General features: G+C 43.1%; 1 protein-coding gene across 1 annotated transcript in view; it reads right to left on the bottom strand.

The window, feature by feature from the left end:
- LOC100156421 (phospholipid-transporting ATPase FetA-like) overlaps positions 2,248-18,497 on the bottom strand; it is a 99,002-nt gene continuing 82,752 nt past the window's right edge. The window contains exons 19-29 of the mRNA XM_005660209.2: positions 16,458-16,622; positions 14,171-14,282; positions 12,252-12,357; positions 11,724-11,871; positions 10,975-11,158; positions 9,298-9,521; positions 7,644-7,727; positions 5,788-6,033; positions 5,479-5,617; positions 4,560-4,690; positions 2,248-4,463 (exon numbers count right to left, since the gene is read on the bottom strand). Coding sequence (XP_005660266.1) covers positions 4,290-4,463; positions 4,560-4,690; positions 5,479-5,617; positions 5,788-6,033; positions 7,644-7,727; positions 9,298-9,521; positions 10,975-11,158; positions 11,724-11,871; positions 12,252-12,357; positions 14,171-14,282; positions 16,458-16,622 — 1,713 coding nt within the window. The 3' untranslated portion in view covers positions 2,248-4,289. The remainder of the gene's footprint in view (positions 4,464-4,559; positions 4,691-5,478; positions 5,618-5,787; positions 6,034-7,643; positions 7,728-9,297; positions 9,522-10,974; positions 11,159-11,723; positions 11,872-12,251; positions 12,358-14,170; positions 14,283-16,457; positions 16,623-18,497) is intronic.

Raw genomic sequence — 18,497 nt, 5'->3', positions numbered from 1 at the left:
TATTTCTCCCATACTGAGTTACTTTAAGGTGGGTGAATTCAGCTCCTCTAGTTGATCATTTACAACTCCTAGAAATACCTAGGGGGAGTTCCTATTGTGGCTCAGTGCTAACAAATCATATTAGTATCCATGAGCACGCGGGTTTGATCCCTGGCCCCACTAGGTGGGTTAAGGATCCGGTGTGGCCATGAGCTGTGGTTTAGGTCACAGAAGCAGCTTGGATCTGGTGTTGCAGTGGCTGTGGTGTAGGCTGGGCAAGTTCAATTAGACCCCTAGCCCAGAACTTCCATATGCCGTGGGTATGGCCCTAAAAATAAATCTCTAGGCAAATCAACTTTACTGAAGTATAATTTACATGCAACAAAATGCAGAGATTCATATGTATACAGTTTGATGAGTTTTGACAAATATATATACCCAAGACACCACTTCCAAAATCAAGATACAGAAAATTTACTTCATGCCCTTAGACAGGCAGTCAATCCCAACTTCAGGCAATCTTCTATCTGTTTAGAACTCTCTAGGCATTTGACATATCCCCTGCTTCCTTCTGCTGAAGTCTCCCCAGCCTTTCAGATGTTATCCCTGACAAGATAAAGAAACCCTAACCAGGTTTCTTACATGGCTCAAAACTGATCTATGGGTAGCAGCCACAAATCCCTTGTCCTAAGAAATAATGGCAATTTCGCCATAACTACTGCTCCTTGCTCTGTCATAGAACAGATAGTTAATTGTTCTCTTGCTTTTTAGTTTTTCCAGGTATGAGTTCTCTGTGTCCCCTAAACACATTAATCATAACAATCTTGGGAAGTAATTTCCTTACAACTCTTTCAACTTGAACTAAAGTGGGGGTGGGGGTTGAACTGAAGCCCACTAGTAATTCTCTCCAAAGATCCCTTTTCAATGTCTGAATGTCTGGCCCTTTTCCCAAGATAGGTAAGGTAATTTTAACCTTATTTTTCACACTCCCTTTTTTTGTAAGTCTTGCATGGTTATCTAACACCTCACTTTGGAAAGTGGCATCTGCTATCTTAAAGCCCAGGGAGAGACTAAGATTTGAATCTCCCAAGATGCATATGAACCACCAGGGAGGATGGTAATTGTTCAGGAGCTTTGGAGGATATTTTTGGTTCAAACTGTATTTTTACAAATGCTCTAGATGAGCGACTATGAGACACCACATTTCATAAGAAGAGGTCTATAAAGTGTAACTGGGAACTAGAAACTTAAGAATAAGATTCATATTGAAAGGACAAGGTAAGAGAAAAGTTTAGTAAAAATAAAGGGTAGTATTACTTACTAATTGAAAAACATTAATAATCTAAGTGCTAGCATTCTGCTTAGTTATAGGAATAAAAACTGAAACAAAATTCTCCTCCTCAATGAGATCATCAGGACCTAGCAGAGATGAAAACCACAATAAAATAGGCAGGGGAGTGGTAATACACTGAAATCTTGGGAGCCAAAAATAAGAGAAATGTACAAGGTGTTCTAGGGCAAAGAAGAGGCACCCAGCTCAGAACAGGAAACTGGGTGTCAGTGAGGGCTCCCAGAGGAAGTGGCCAAAGCTGCTGAGAGTGAAGATCAGATAGACATTAGATCGACAAAGGAAAGAATACATTCTAAGAGGAGAGAGCAGAAGCACAGTGGCTTCTGAAGGCAATGGAACCTTTGCGGGATTGCACATAATTTGGTATGGCAGAAATGAAGGCATGTGCAGTAGACAGTGGCAACAAAGCTGGAGAGATAGGCAGCACCAAGGCAGGAAAGCTATGATGAGTCACTAAAGGATTTAAAACTGGCAAATGACATGATCTTATGTGTGCTTTTGAAATATCACTCTCTGTGGTGTGGATCATGGATTGGGAAGCAGCAGAATCAGGGAGACCTGAGAGGAAGAGGATGTTGGCATAAACTAGGCAAGAAACATGAAATCAATAAACTTGGGAACAAAGAGGAAGGGAAAGACTCGAAGACATTTCTAAGACAGAGCATATGAAACTTGGTAACAGAATGGATTGGATTAGAGGAATGGAAGAGAGCTGTTCAGAAAGACTTTTCAGGTTTTTGATTTGAGCTACTGGGTGATGGTGCCATTTGGGGAAACAAGAAAAATAGAGAAGAAAATTTCAATATTCTTTCATTTCATTGTTTATTCAACAGGCATTTATTAAAGACCCATTATATGTTGTGAATAGACAAGTAAATCAATGATCACAATGCCCTGTGATAAGTGTCACTGACAGAGAAATACACAGAGGAGAAATTGAATAAACAGGATAGGTATATAAGTCATATTGAGGAATCAGGGTAAGCTCTTGGAGGAGACAATGCCTAATCTGAGTTTTTAAAAACACAAGTGAAATTGTCATAACATAAAACACTCTCATAACTAAAGAATACAATTCAGTGGCATTTAGTACCTTCAAAATACTGTTCAACTATCACCTCTATCTAGTTCCAACTACTTTGAGTTTTGAAGGGTGACTAGGAGTTTGCTGGATGAAGAAGGGGGTAGCACTTTAGGATATGAGAACAGCATGTATGACGACATGAAGAGCAGAAATAGCATGACTGGAGTGAGTGCAGACGATGGAAAAGCAGAAGACAAGGCTAGAGAGGGCCCAATAATAAAACAACCCAATTTTAACCTGATTCAAGAGGCATGCAAAGTTCTTAAAAGAATTCTAAGCTGGGGCTTGACATGATCAAGTTTGCTATTCCAAAAGATTACTCTGGAAATGGTGCTAGAGATACTTTAGATAGGGGAAAACCAGGAAGATGAATGGGGAGCTTTTATGCATTAATTAAGATGGAAAATGATCAAAGTCTGAACAAGGGCAATGGTAGTAATAATGGAGGGAACTAAAAACAAGACATAATGAAAATGCCAAATTTACATGACTTGATGACTTATTAGACCTCAAACCATATAGGAAGAGTATAGTATGATTCCCATCATTCTGCCTTGGGTGACAGGGATGATGGTAGTGAAATCCTGGGAGGAAATTTTTGGGGAAAATATTTAATATAGGTTGGTGAGTTTCCCAAGAGTCAACGAAGCAAAGGGTCTTAAGAGTCAGTTTAATAAATGGATCTGGATCTCCAAAGAAAGATATAGAATAAAGAGTTGAGAATATTCTTTCTGTTGTAAATAGAGTCATAGTTTGAAGTCACTCAGGAAAAGTGTACAGGGAAAGATGGGCAGAGAACCTAGGACTGAGATTTGGGAACTACTATTTAAGGTGTGCAAAGATGATAGAACTATGTGGTTAAAAGATGTGGCCATATTGAGGCCAAGATAGAGTTTAGCATTAGGGAGAAGAAAAGTGGAATGAAACTGAGAAAGTGGAGAAAGATGGAGTAGGGGGAGGGAAATACTGGTCTTACTTGAAAGGGGAAGAGTGTTGGGGGGGGTCTATAGACCAATGATATTGTTTGGACTGAGTTATTATCACTGGGGCCCCAAAACACCATACACATCTCTTCACTCCAAAATAAATACTTTATTACTTAACTATAAACTTAGAAACAATTCCCAAGTACATAGGGTTTCTTCTCAAAGTAATTTTATGGAATGAAGACAAATGTTCACCAATTATGGCTTATTACCCTCAAGAAAAAAATTTTAAAAACCCCTGCAGTCTCCTCCTCCTAGTTCTGAGGCCTGAAAAGGTGTCAGTTCTTGGGTCAAAGGGGTCAAGAAAGGAGAAGGCAGCAAAATCTTGAGCTATTCGATCAAAACAAAAACCATCTCCTTTCATTTTTTTGGTCCAGTGACTTTCCTTTAGCTTAGGAACAAATTTTCACAGCTGCCTCCTCCTTTTGCTACCCAGACCAGCAAAAGACTCACCCAGAATCCTTCAGATAAACCTGAGATGGGTGCTTTGGTAAATATGTTTGCAGAGCCCTGGCAAGGTTTTTGTTTGCTCTGGGTATGGGAAACAGGGCCCAAACAAGATTCTTAGGTCCTATTTTCATCTCCCTTCCCCACACTCCCCCTCTTCACCCATTATTTCCACATTTGCTTGTGTGGATTAAAACTTGGAAGGGTTGGTAGAAGGGAGGCCTGACATCGCTTTTTCTTGACAGGTGACTGGAGGCTCTTTCTTTACCTTTCCTTGCCTTACCTGGGTACAGCCTTCCAAGGAAGAGGCTGAGCCCCTGGAGTGAGAATGGAAGAGCAGATTTATACCCCAGATTTCCAGGGACTCTAATCTCTCCTTACTAAATTGTGTGAATACAAGGGAGGAAGAGCAATGACTCCTTTGAGGTTTCCCTAAAGGCGTCTACTTTTTCTTGGGCAACTTGGTCTTCAGTGTCTTGCCAGAAGTGATGAGGGCCCCAAAGCCCTGTTTGTGGGAGAATGCATAGGCAGAACGCCGAGAACTTGGATGTTTCAGTTTGGTCCGGATCGGGGGTGGCAGTGGATGTCTCATGCAATGATGAATTCTGTCAATAATCTATAGCCAGAGCATGGGAGATAGAATTTTTATCCACAGAGGCAAAGACAAAGAGGGTCATGAATCATACCTGGCTAGATTCTCTGTTCCACTCACCTTGTCCACGCTGACGGGCCAGAATAGTGGTTTGAGAAATTGGTACCCAATCACAGGCAAGATACAGAGGACCATGCTGAGGATAACACTCAGCCACATTTGCGGCAGGTTCAGAGTATTCCTGGCCACACCTGTAAATAATGAGCCAGAAGGGGAAAGCCGGAACCAGAGCTGAGAGGAAGGGGGCTACCAGCCAGAACTTAGGTACCTCTTCAGTCCAAAGAAAAAGTTACTGATTTGGAGACAGTTTAGTCTCCTGAGAAATAACATAAATGTGAAAGAATTGCAGTGAGGTCCTTGGTGTAGCAAAATTACTGTGAATTTACATGCCTTTGTCTCCCTCTAAAGGCCAGGCAGGGCATGGAGGTGGGGGTAGGTTATAGGAATCCTAGAGCATTGGCTTGGACACAAAAATGGGATAGAAGGTTGGAGGGGAAAAACAAGTGGCTTGACTAAAGGTAGGAACCATCTACACCTACACATCTACTCCCTCTGTATTTTGCCCTCATCGGAGTGGAGATGAGAGAGAAAAATTAATATGGGAGACAAGAAGGCAGCAGGGCAGGCAGTTGGACTGAGCTAGGAGACCTAGATTTGAGTCATTTGATTTTTAAAAACCTCCAGTCTTTAAAATGGTGCCAATAATTCTTGCCCTGTATACCTCAAAGAACGCTTTTAAAGATCAAATTAGATAAGAAACTTGAAAATGTCTTAGAGACTGTAATAAGATAAAATATTTCCCCCCACCCAGCTAGATTTTGAATCCTTTTAGGGCTAAGACTGTATCTTAATCATATTTATATCCACAGAGCCTAATACATAGTAATAGCTGTTCAGTAAATATTTATTAAGCAAATATACTTGGTTCACACTCCCACCCCCACCTCCAGCCCCTGCCACACACTGGGCAGAATCTTACCTAGGAACTGGAAGACGTTGGGGAACATTAGGCATAAACCATCACTGTACAGGAAGAATAAGATGCAAAAGTAGAAACCCAGACTACCCCAGGTAAAGATGTGGCTTATCATTGTCCAGTAGGTTGTCTCCAGGGCAATCTGAAAAGCACCTTCTTATGTACAATGGTCTATAACCTGGGACCTATCAGCCACCTCCCTTCTCCAGTTTTGTAAAGGAGGATGCTTCCTTCCCATGTTCCTCCCTCCTCCCTCCCTCTCTTTCAAATAGGCTCCCCACCCAATCCCCCTTACCCCAACACCAGCCACACCTGTGCTGTGACCGCACAGAGCAAGGAGGTCTGCACAATCACGGAGAAGGACTGGTAGTCGGAGATTTCCTTCCCATCACTGCGCACTGAATTGTAAATGGCTCCCATAGGGATAAAGAACAGCACTAAGGAACTGTAGATCCCATGCACTAAGCACTTCACAAATTCCTTCTTGTTGAAATAGAGGTTGTGCTGGCCTGGCTCATACAGCTCTGGGAAACGTAAGCTCCATGTTTCATTCACATCCTGGAAGCACCAGAAGGTAAGGAGGAAGGTTCAGGTTCTCTCCATAGAAGGTCCCATCTCCATCAGAGTAAAGGCTTTTCCCCTCACTGAGTCTACTGTCAGGCTGCCTAGGAGCTTCCTCATGGATTACTTGAGAAGTGGAACCAGAGAATAGAGCAGTGACCACACACCCTTCCTGAACTCCCACTCTCTAGGCAAGTATCTAGGTGGTGGAAGAAAACTAGAGGGTCAAGATGGGAACTTAAGAAAGAGGGTCAAGATGGGAACTTAAGAAAGGGGGCAATTAGGATTGGGAGTAGTTGGGAGGACTGGAGCTTGGGATGGGGAGGCAATTGGGACATGAGCCCCCAGTTTTCAGTGTTCCTGTAGTTGAGTATTCTTTGTGTCAAAAGCCAGTGGAAGGCTGAGTAGTATTCCTTTGTGTATGTATACATCTTAATCAAATCATCTCTCGATGGTCATATAGGTTGTTTCCATGTCTTGGATAATGTGAGAAAAAAGAATGTATACATGGATGTGTAACTGGATCACCTTGCTGTACAGCAGAAAAGTGACAGAACACTGTAAACCAGCTATAAAGGAAAAAATAAAAATCATTATAAATGAAAAAAAAAACATACCCCCCCAAAAAAACACAAGAAAACAAACAAATGAAAGCCAGTGGAAGGAAAGTGGGAAGCCAATGGGACCAGTTAGTCCCTTGAAGGTTTCTATGTTCTGTGATGCTCCTTCCATTCCTATAGTGAACTCAGGTGAGGAAATTCTCAATGTGGATGACATTGGATCATCTTCATCCTAAATACAAAACTCTGGATAACAGAGCTTGAGGCTTGTTTTGAGAGTTGTGGGTCCTTAGAATTAAGACCACTGAAGGTGGATAAGACTGTTGAATGACATAGTTCTTATTTCTCGCTACTTTGAGACTGGTAGCTATTTCATGGAGAATTTTCCTTCCTACCCTGATGGAGACCAGGAACCATGATCCCATGATGTCCTCTTTTAGCTACTTTATTCCTCTTTGGAGGCTCCTTTTCTATTCCATGTGCCCAGGACTGGAGGCTGGGGTAGAAGAGGAGGGAGCGGTAGGGCACAGGACCCTCAATGCCCAGGGAATTTCTGAGAGGGACAGATGGTATCCCCTAGGCCGAATCCCTGTGACTCAAGGTATCATACCACTTTTCCCATGCTTGGCCTCAGGATTCTCACCTCGGGCTCCCTGCACTGGCTTACCTCATTCTCTTTCTCTGAGTGTCTCCTTTCTTGAAGCCTGTTGCTTTACCTAGTCCTGCCAGGTAGAGGAAATAACTCTATTTCCTTTTGTACACACTCAATCTACCGCACAGCACAATTTCCATGTTTCTCTCTACAAAGGTAAAACTGACACAGGAAAACTTAGATTTCTAAACTGATGATTATTCTCTGTGGCAGAGGATTCTTTACTTTATCCAATGATACCTCTCCAGGTGATGAGCTCTCTTCCTTGCTCTAGAAATTATTCCATGTACACTTGACTTTGTAAAGCTTAGCTACTACTGTCCTCATTACTTAGGAATACTCTTCAAGGGCCCAGGGGCTTCAGCCCTGACTAGGAGGCTTGCAGCTGTTCTTACCTGGTCAAAGAGACTCAAGCCCAGGACAGGGAGGGAGGTGTAGACCAGGTTGTAGAAAGTGATAAACCAGGTATCATAAACTGTCTGGAAGAATACCAAGGAGATTTCTTAGATCCCTCTATTCTCCCAAGTTTCAGTTCTACTTCCCAGGTCCAGGAGCACCCCTTCTGCCTTCCACCTACCCACCAGTATACTAACCTAGAGCAGGATTTGAATTTCAAAAAGCTGACTAAGGAGGCTGACCCCAGACTCTATTTGGTTGTACTCTGCTAAGATCCCTGGGTCCCAGGCTGGGCAAGGCCACAGCAAACGTGTTCGTTACCAGCCTGACAAGGCTGATTTCGACCAGCTCACTGTGACCTACCTATACTGCTCTTCCCTGCACAGAAAGGGCCCCAGAGAGGCTGCTAGGGAATGCTAGGTAACCCCTATGTTCCCAGGCATGTAAGCCTCTGGGCTCTTTATTTGTGTTATGGCATTCAGTAGTTTCCATAACATTGGACACTTTCTAATACTGGAAAGCAGAATAGATCCATTGAGCCTTTCCCAGCTGGGTAAGCCCCCAGGGAGGGCTCCTTTCTTTCCTAGCCACAAGAGGTCAGCAGTAACACATGTGTATATGCACACACACTTTCCACAAACCAGACTGGTTTTGTTAGACACTGGGAGTAGAAAAGTCTACTACTGTCTGCTGATTGGTCTGTTTCCCCTGGAGCCCAAGCCCTGGAGTAAAGGTCCCAAGATAATCATTCCTGAAGTTGTTTATCTTTAGGATTCCTTGAGAGACTCACAGGACAAGGGACTTCTCCTAGAACATCAATATCCGAGTGTCACCTCTCCCTACTACTGTGGGGGAGATTTCATTTTCATTACAGCAACAACGGGGTGTGTTTGGCAGGGTGATATGTCTGGGTAAGGAAGGAGAAGTAAAGGGAAGCCGTGTTTCCAAACACGACTACAGGTGAATGCCAGAACTGGCCTGCCTGGCAAAACCAAAGGCTCTTTGAAGCTTAGCCTATCCCATAAAGATTACTTTGGCTCCTTAAAAACAACAAAACTCCTGGAGTTCCCATCGTGGTTCAGTGGTTAACGAATCTGACTAGGAACCATGAGGTTGCGGGTTCGATCCCTGGCCTTGCTCAGTGGCTTAAGGATCTGGCGTTGCTGTGAGCTGTGGTGTAGGTTGCAGACACGGCTAGGATCCCGCGTTGCTATGACTCTGGCGTAAGCTGGTGGCTACAGCTCCAACTGGACCCCTGGCCTGGGAACCTCCATGTGCTGCGGGAGTGGCCCTAGAAAAGGCAAAACGACGAAACAAACAAACAACAAACAAACAAAAACCTCCTAAGATCCAGGCATCTCCTTCCTTCCAACCCCATTACATATGTTTGGAAATTTTAGTTCTCCGAGTCAGGGAAAAGATGGAAACATCTTATGGGAGAGTTTGTAGGAGTTAGGGCCAAGTAAGAGCCAGGATAAAAAGTTAGGGTTTAGAAACCTAAGGTTAGTATAAAGGTAAGAGATGAGATCAGCATGGGTGTAGCATGTGAAACACAGGTCTCTAGAGAAGAAAAGGGATCTGTGCTGGCTGAAGTAGGTGGTGGTTAGAGAAGACCCAGGTGACCAGAGTGGGGAATGCCACCTGACCTCCTACCTGTGCAGAGAACCCGCTGTAGAAGGCATACCAGAAGTGCACCAGAGTGAAGGCAAAGTTTTTGTAAAAGAAGTAGCTGAGAAACTTGCACATGCGGTTATAGGACCAGCGGCCATGGATGAAGAGTAGCCGCTGCAGATAGTGGAACTGGGAGAAGGCGTAGTCACTGTTGAGCATGGCCTGCATTCCCTCCTGGCCACTGATGCCGACTCCGATGTGGGCAGCTGCAAAGAAACCCCAGAAACCTCTCAGCTACAGGGCTTGTTTTCTGGGCTCTCAGCCTGGGAAGTATAAAAGGGATGCTGAGGTCAGATACAAACCTCTTATTTTACATTTGAAAAGCAATGCTCAGCCCAGCTCAGAGTGGGACTTCTTACAGAGCCTCTTCTCCTTAAAGGATAGCCCACCCCTCCCACTCCCCCTCCCCGTCAGAAAACAGCTCCTTTATCTGCACTATGTTTTGGATGCTGCCACTCAAGAATGCCTCGCATAGGTAGCACTAGAACAGTTCTCGATGGACTTTGCACCTCCCATAGCCATCTGGGCTCTTCTCTACTACCCAGATGCTGAGGTAAAAATGTCTTGTTACCTCTTGAAGTCACTTAAATCAATTAAGTTGCAAGGTGGATGTTAATCTAACACAGTATTTAATTACCTAAGTTTATCTAAGGAGCTAAAATCAAACTGCTGTGAGGAATAAATGATGTTTACACTTTGTTAGTAAAAAAAACAAGTTCTTCAGGAGGCTTAAGGTGATTTTTCTGGACAAAGCAACGATTATGCTTGAGAAAAGATTAGACTTAAAAGTTTTAATTAGTCTGTTGTAGCATAGGCCAAATTCATTGCTCATGTAATCATGTAATTCATTGATTACATTGCTTAACAGAATAATTAAAACCTCTAACGCCCTAAAAGCCAAAGAAGTTCTAGAAACTGGGGAAGAGAGCAAGAACATGTCCTAGTATTGAAGCTGAGGCTGGAATATCTGCTAGTGTTTCCGGTATGGGGAGAGAGCTTGGACTAGAGGACTGTTAGATGTTGTCCATATCTCAGGGAACCACAAGTTGCTAGAAGCCAACAACATTCAGCTGAAATTAACATGGTTTTGGCCATTTGCTTCCACTGCTCTGAAACATCAGTGAGTCTGCTATTCTTCTCTAGCCAGAGGAGTCAAGGCAAACTTGTGGGGATGCTGCCTCAGAGAGGAAAAGATCCCTGTATCAAGTGGCACAGCTAATTCCCTGGTTGGGCAGCCCTGTCTTCTGCCTAACATTGCTCAGCCTTTGAAAAAGGAAAAGACCATGACTCCTGCCCTCCTTTCTATGTGCTTTGATGCCTTCTCAGAAAGATGATATTGTAGTTGCACAGCCTGCTGTTCTGTGAATATACACATGTGTTCTTGCAGGAGCCAGGGTATCTGTGTGTATATGAGTGCTGGGTACCTGAATCTGAATGTGTGCATGACTGGGATATGGGCTGATGTAATGATGTGTAAATAAGTGGGAATTCAGGTGTAGAGGAGCTTAAATGAAGTTGCAAAACAGTATAAATGTATGGTACATATGATATGTAGGAGTGTGAACCTGCAACACAGTGCTACCCAGATCAGTCCCACCCACGGAAGAAGGAAAGGGTAAGCCCGTGATCGAGCACTACGACCTCCCACCCCTCACATGCCTTTGATCATGCTGACGTCATTGGCCCCATCCCCGATGGCCAGAGTCACCACCTTCTTGTACCTCTTCACCAGCTCTACCACCTGGGCCTTCTGAAGGGGTGTCATTCGACAACAGATCACCCCCTTGCACATGCATGCCGTTCGCAGCAGATCCAGCTGTAGGTTCCCTTCTAGAGCGTGGGCCTGCAACACCAGGGAACATTCATATTTCAGGCTGCCCCCAAAGGCTCTCAGGACAGAACCTTCTTAGGCCTTTTCTTTCCCCTCCACACTCCCCTCTGCAACATAGGTCAGGCAGAGCTGCTCCCAAAGTGCTCCACTCCCAAGGAAGCCAAGCCCTCAAGTCGGTTCTAGGCATCTGCATATCTGATCCAGCCTCTAGTGGGAAAACAGTCCAGTCTTTCACTGGGTCAGATCAGTTGACTGGGTTATAAGGCCAAGAGACTTTTTGGAGGACCTGGTTCAGCTCAATCTGCGCCCCCTCCCACCCCGCCCCCATGTGATGGGCCACATCAGTAGTGAAGAATTTGGATAAGGAAGAAATATGCCCTTGGCATCTCTTTCCTCATTATTCCAGCCTAGAAAAGGGTGAGCAAAGTTGTCTGTCAGGCAACGGCATCTGAAGGGAAAGGAAATAGAATAACTCATGGAATAGAGGAAGGATTGTGAAATTTCCCTGAAGTGGGTTGGACCTAGGGAAAAGTTTCCTTGGAAGAGGAGAACAGAGTTGTAGGTTTGTATTGCCCACCAGACTGTAGCCACTGATGACCAAGCCATAGGTGCCATTGGGCACCTCCTCAGGTATTCTGAAAGGCATTTTCGGCTTTGTGGCTAGGTAACTGTTTATTGGGTCTGATTCCAGTAGACAGCCAGGTTTCATTTGGTCCCTTGCTGACCTAAAAGCCAAGAGTAATGGTTAGTGTTGACCTGAAGCCTCAGGGTTTAAGAAGGAAAATGTGTCCCAAAGTGAAAGTGGGCAAGGTGGATATAGAGCCTCTGCAAAGCACCACTTAGGGCCATAGACCCGACAACCTCCTGAGACCTACCCTGCCTTAGGTGCCTGATCCTCTATACACAATCCTTCTCCACTCCTACACGCCAACTCCCTGAGCCCTATTGCTTCTTCACAAAATTCTCTCAAACATTTTAGGCTTTTTGTTTTCCCCTCCTCTCTTTCTTCTCTGTTCCTTCTGGTAATGTGGGGGGCCATATGGATGAGGAGATGGGTGGGAAATCTTGGGTCCAGGGATGGGCTGTGGCAGTTCTCCCATCATACCTGAGTTCTTGCTGGACAGTTTCATTATCCTTGCCCTCCACGATAAATATCCCATCCATTTCATCGTGAAATATGTTACAGGCATAGGCAATATTCACCGCAGTCTCTGCAGGGCAAGAGGGAACACAGCTCCCATTTTGGCTGGGACAGGGCCACTAGAGTGTACAGGTACAAGGGCCCTAACAGTGCTGTGGAGCCTATATGTCCAAATTTGCCATGACTTCAGTCAAAGTGTATTTTTCATGAGTCAATGGAGACCATTTTTAAACATCCACAGGAAACTGTCTACCTGGTACAGACTTACAAGTTATTTATCAATAACTAGGATCATTCTGACTCAGCTTTCTCTACAAAGCCTTTCCCTATTTCTTAAAGTAATTCCAGTCTGTATCCACTTCTCCAGGCAATCTGGATGTATTTCCTGGAACAGAACTGTGCCTGCTTCTATGCTAGATTTTTTTTTTTTACAGTTGATTTTTTACAGATTAAAAAAAATTTTTTTTGGTCAATTTAAATTATTTTAAAATTTAAGCTTAGAAACTGAAGAACTTTTTTTTTCTTTCTTTTTTGGCTGCCTGGAGGCATATGGAGTTCTCAAGCCAGCGATCAGATCTGAGACACAGTTGCAACCTATGCTGCTGCTGTAGCAACAGTCAATCCTTTAACTCACCATGCTGCCCCAAGGATCAAACCTGGGTCCTGAAGTCTATGCTAGATATTATGGGGGTACTAAGACATGGTGAGGTTGGAGTCTTCCCTTGGCATAAAGAGATCTGGAATTTGGGGGAGTTCCCATTGTTTCTCAGTGGTGAATGAATCCGACTAGGAACCATGAGGTTGCCGGTTTGATCCCTGGCTTCACTCAGTGGGTTAAGGATCTGGCATTGCCATGAGTGGTGGTGTAGGTCACAGATGCAGCTCAGATCCCTCGTTGCTGTGGCTGTCATGTAGGCTGGTGGCTACAGCTCTGATTAGACCCCTAGCCTGGGAACCTCCATAAGCTGCAAGTGCAGCCCTAAAAGACAAAAAAAAAAAAAAAGAAAGAAAGAAAAAAAAAAGAAATCTGGAATTTGGATTAAATTCATACCAAAGGTAGAAAATAATTAAGTCTTGAACCCTGGCTGCAGATAGTATCAAAATTCAGAGGAGAGACTGCAATTGCCATAGAAACTTTCTTAGAGAAAGGCCTTAAAAGATGAGCAAGACTTGTTTAAGGGGGGCAAAATTTCAAATGAGGAAACAACCCAAACAGAGAGCCTAGAGTAGGAATTGATTAGGGACTGAAGGTAATGGTCACATATGGAAGGAGATGAGGATGTGTAGGTAGCAAGAGATTATCAAGGTCTTGAAGGCCAAACAATGGAGCCGACTTTACCATGTGAAGTTGTTGTAGGTACCTGAGTACAGAGTAACATCATTAAAGCAGTATCTTTTAGGAAGATTAAGCTGATGGTTGTATGTAGGCTATACTGAAATTAATAAGAGCAAGAAACAGAGAGATCAGAATTCAGAAGTATAGCCAACAGGGGACAAAGGTTAAACTAGGGGGGTGGTATAGTTAAGTGGATTCTCAGAAGAACTGGTAGAACATGGTAAAAGAATAAATCTTTGGGACAACAGAGAATGTGAAAGACAACTCTAAAAGTTTTTTTAACTTGTGAGTTCCTGCATGATGGAGATCGCATATGACTGACTCATCTCTGTGTCCTCAATGCCTAATACAGCATCTGGCATAAAGTACTAATATGCTTAGCAAACTGTACGCAAGACAGGGACTTCATCTGTATGAAGATGTCCTATAAGGATTTAACCTGGGTTGTAAAGTATTTGTCAAATAAATGGCTGAAAATAAAAGGAAACGAAAAAGAAAATGAAGAAATGGCCAGAGTAGATCGGTCTGATGAGGAACACCCCTTTACCTTGCTTATCTCCAGTTAAAACCCACACTTTAATTTTGGCTTTATTCAGTGTGAAGATCGTCTCAGGTACTCCATCCTGCAGCTTGTCTTCTATGGCTGTGGCCCCTAATAGCTTGGAATAGAGATATCAGTGAGTGGGGAAAAGGGAGAGACTCACAGCATTCTGTGGCACCCAACCACCAGACTGGCACCTCAGCATCCTCTTTAGTAAGCTGCTCTGTCCTGCACGAGGACCCCAAAGTATAAAACTCAGCACACTTCACCTGTCAGCAGACACAGCTGTTCAACCACAGACTGAAATTAAATTTAGAAACTCTATAGAATATTAGGGACCAAAGCTCAAGTACACGAAGCTTTGTGCCACTTTCTTCCTTCTTTTTTTCCCCCTTTTTATGGCCGCCCCTGCATCATGCGGAAGTTCTTGGGTCTACATTACAGCTATGGCAACACTGGATCTGAGCCACATCTTCAACCTACGCCACATGTGGCACGTTAGATTCTTAACCCACTGAGCAAGGCCAGGGATGGAACTTGGATCCTCACAGATACAATGTTGGGTCCTTAACTCGTTGAGCTACAAGAGGAACTCTGTGCCACTTCTAAATCATCGGTTTCTCAACACACTTTCACTTCTCCCTTGCTTCACAGTACATTTCCTAGCTTTGGTCTCCAAAATAGTGGGTCCTGGACAAGGGATCCCCATATCCCACTCCAGTTTTTCTTTCAATCCTAAAAAAAAAAAGGTGAACTTCACTTGTCTGTATCTTCTGAGCGCCTCTAAGGTTTTCAAGGCCTCTCCTACACTAGATTAAAAGCATGTTGGTCCAACACCATGCTTTCGCTCTATGAACAAGAGACTTTTCTGTACCAGTCCTGACTGACCACAGGGATGGGCACCAGGACTGAGTCTGAGGAACTCGGATGGATGGCCAAACTACTGACTGAGTTCTGCCAGGTCTTCAAAAGGAGAGACTAGAAATACCAACCACAGAACTGACCATGGGAAGAGATTTGTGACCTTTGGGATCTCTACAATTTCCTATTTGGTGTCAGTAATTTCTCTTCTTATAGCAGAGGCTGTATTAGTTTGGTCAACAATTCAGGGGTTGTCCTTAACTCCTTTTTCTCATATCCTATTATCTAATCCATCAGCAAATTCTCTTGACTTTACCTTTTAAAAATGTAGAGAACCTGACCATTTCTTACTGCTTCCACTACTTCGGTCTGGTCCAAGCCATTATCGCCTCTCACCTGCAATGTTGCCACTACTTTCTAATCGTCTCTCTGGGTCTGCACTTGCTTTCCTACTGTGTAATCTCAACATGGCAGCCAGACTTATTCACTTCGATTTGCGCCTCTTGTTGACCTCTTCAGTGGTTTTCATGTCTCTCTATAAGTCTTTATATGGGCCTGATAAGACGCCCCCTTATCAGGCTTCTCTGTCTCATGTCCTTTTAGTCCCTCCTCCTCACTTAGACTGTACCAGCCACACGGGCTGCTTTTCTTTCCAACTAACTAACTAGACCTGCTCCTGTTTCAGCATTGTTGCTCTTGCTAGTCCTTCTTTCTGGAAAACTAATTCCCCAGATATGTGCTTGGCTTGCCACCTTCTTTAGGTCTTTGCTCAGATGTCTCCTTCATAGTGAAAACCAAGCATGGGGTTTAAAAATAGTAACCATGCTCTGCCCTCTCCAAACACACACACATATGCTGATACTTCCTTCCTTTCTTCCTGGCTTTATTCTCCTCCATAGCACCACCTAACATACGGTGTGTGTGTGTGTATATATATATATATATATATATATATATATATATATATATAAAACTTTTTTTGGTCTATTTTGTCTACAACTACATGCCCAGGGCTTAAAACAGTGCCTGGCACATAGGAAGCACTTAATGAATATATTGAATGAATGAGTGAATATTTTTGTCTTGATTATTCCATCATTTAGTTCTGGCCTATCTAATTTGTTAATTATTCAGACCTTGATTTCTTCTTAGATTACTTAGCTTCTATGAGCAGCTCCGGGATAAGAAACACTGCTAGAAAGATGAAATTTACAACCAGTGCATTTATTATTATTATTATTATTATTTATGGATCTCAAAAATCCAGGATATCCTGAATCAGCTTGGATTCCAGGATCCAGTACCCAGAGAGAGATACCCTGAACCTACTGATTTGCTGGAAGTCACTCAGAGCTTTTGCTCAGTCTCCTGACACCCCACACCCAACCTCCAAATCCTGTCCTCAGTCTGTCACTGGCTTCCTCATACTAACCATCAAGTCTTTTTCAATCTCTTCATAGACAAGTGATATTTTATTTTCCCGATCCTCCAAAGACAGGTAGGCTTCATTGTGTTTCAGGCTCCAGTTCTGGAAGAATGCATTGTCCAGTTCTCGGTAGGCCACCATGAGGGTACGAAGGCCGTCACTGGCAAAATCCTAGAAGACACGTGTGTGCACTGAGAGGACTTGGGCTGGGTTAGGGCTGAGTTAAGGAATGACAGACTAACCCCACAGGCTCCATCCACCTGCAATATAGGCTTTATTAATTAGTACTGTGGGGCTAGTACCTAACCTAACCTGAAAGCACCGCTGAAATTTCTCAGCAAAATGTCCTAAGAAAGGGGACAGCATAGCTGTGACTGAAGTTTGAAAGGACTTCTCAGAGGAAGCAGATTCTAACTTCTACCTGTGGTTAGATAACTTGCTGTGTGACCCTAGCAGAGAAGGAAGCCTTCTGGATTCCTTTCTCATAAAACTGGGAAAATAATTCACCTGCTACACAGAAGATAATTATGTCTATAATATGAGAGTAATGAGAGTAATAAAGTAAAAAAGAGTTGTTATAAAAATAATCAAGGGTGTTATTTTTTTATAAGTATACATACATTTATTTCCCTCTCTCTGCCTTCCTTCATCAAGTATTTAATGTGCATCTCAAATAGCATACATACTTGTATATTTTTCCATAGTTGGTTTGCTCAGTTGATTAGTCACAGCCAGAGTGTTAATGAGACCACTGCTGAAATGCTCTCTGGGTGAGTGAGCATCTTTTGCTCTTTGGCTACCAATACATTCTTACTAGCCATAGATAACTACCTTGCAAAAGTATAGTCTTGGTCATAAGAAGAGCTGGGTGAGAGTGTGGGTGATTTAGGGCACAATTCATATCTAAATTAAAGGGGGGTTATAAGCAGATTTTGTGTCTTGAGAGTTGCACATAACAATGAATAACAATTCTCCATAATCACTGTTAATAGTGAGCTTCAAAATAATTCACTTTGGCACTGTAAGACCAAAGAGAAACAGAATTTTTCATCTTGATGTTTTGCTTTTAGTTCGTTTTGTGACTGCTGAGCTCTTCATGTTAGCTGTCAGGTGAAATTAACATAAAGCAATATCTGTAGAAAATGCTGCCTCTCAAACCTCTGTACTGCTGGGACTCAAAGCTATAAAAATGAAGGTTGAGAGAAGATCTCAAGAGACTTATTAAAAAGGAAGAATCTTACAGACCAAAGGAACAGAATAGAGAACACAGAAATAAACCCAGACACCTACAGTCAATTAATCTTCAACAAAGGAGGCGAGAATATAAAATGGGAAAAAAGATGGTTTCTTTGGCAAGTGATACTCAGAAAACTGGACAGCTGTGTGTAAATCAATGAAACTAGAACACACCCTCACACCCTGCACAAAAATAAACTCAAAATGGCTTAAAGACTTAAACATAAGACAAGATACCATAAAACTCCTAGAAGAGAACATAGGGAAAACATTCTCCCACATCAACCGTACAAAGGTTTTCTTAGGTCAGTCTCCCACGGCAACAGAAATAAAAACAAAAATAAACCAATGGGACCTAATCAAACTTTGCACAGCAAAGGAAACCATAAAAAAAAGACAACCTATGGAATGGGAGAAAATAGTTTCAAACAATGCAACTGACAAGGGCTTAATCTCTAAAATATACAAATAACTTACACAGCTCAACAGCAAACAAAACAAAACAAAACAACACAATTGAAAAAATGGGAAGAAGACCTGAAGAGATATTTCTCCAAAGAAGATATACAGATGGGGAATTCCCATTGTGGCTCACTGGTTAATGAATCTGACTAGGAACCATGAGGTTTCGGGTTCAATCCGTGGCCTTGCTCAGTGGGTTAAGGATCCAGCGTTGCTGTGAGCTGTGGTGTAGGTTGCAGACGCGGCTTGGATCCTGTGTTGCTATGGCTCTGGTGCAGGCCAGCAGCTACAGCTCTGATCAGACCCCTAGCCTGGGAATCTCCATATGCCATGGGAGTGGCCCTAGAA

The sequence above is a fragment of the Sus scrofa genome, chromosome 1, assembly GCF_000003025.6.
Source record: "Sus scrofa isolate TJ Tabasco breed Duroc chromosome 1, Sscrofa11.1, whole genome shotgun sequence".
In the NCBI taxonomy this organism is placed as follows: domain Eukaryota; kingdom Metazoa; phylum Chordata; class Mammalia; order Artiodactyla; family Suidae; genus Sus; species Sus scrofa.
This window is presented reverse-complemented; position numbering and strand designations above follow the sequence as displayed.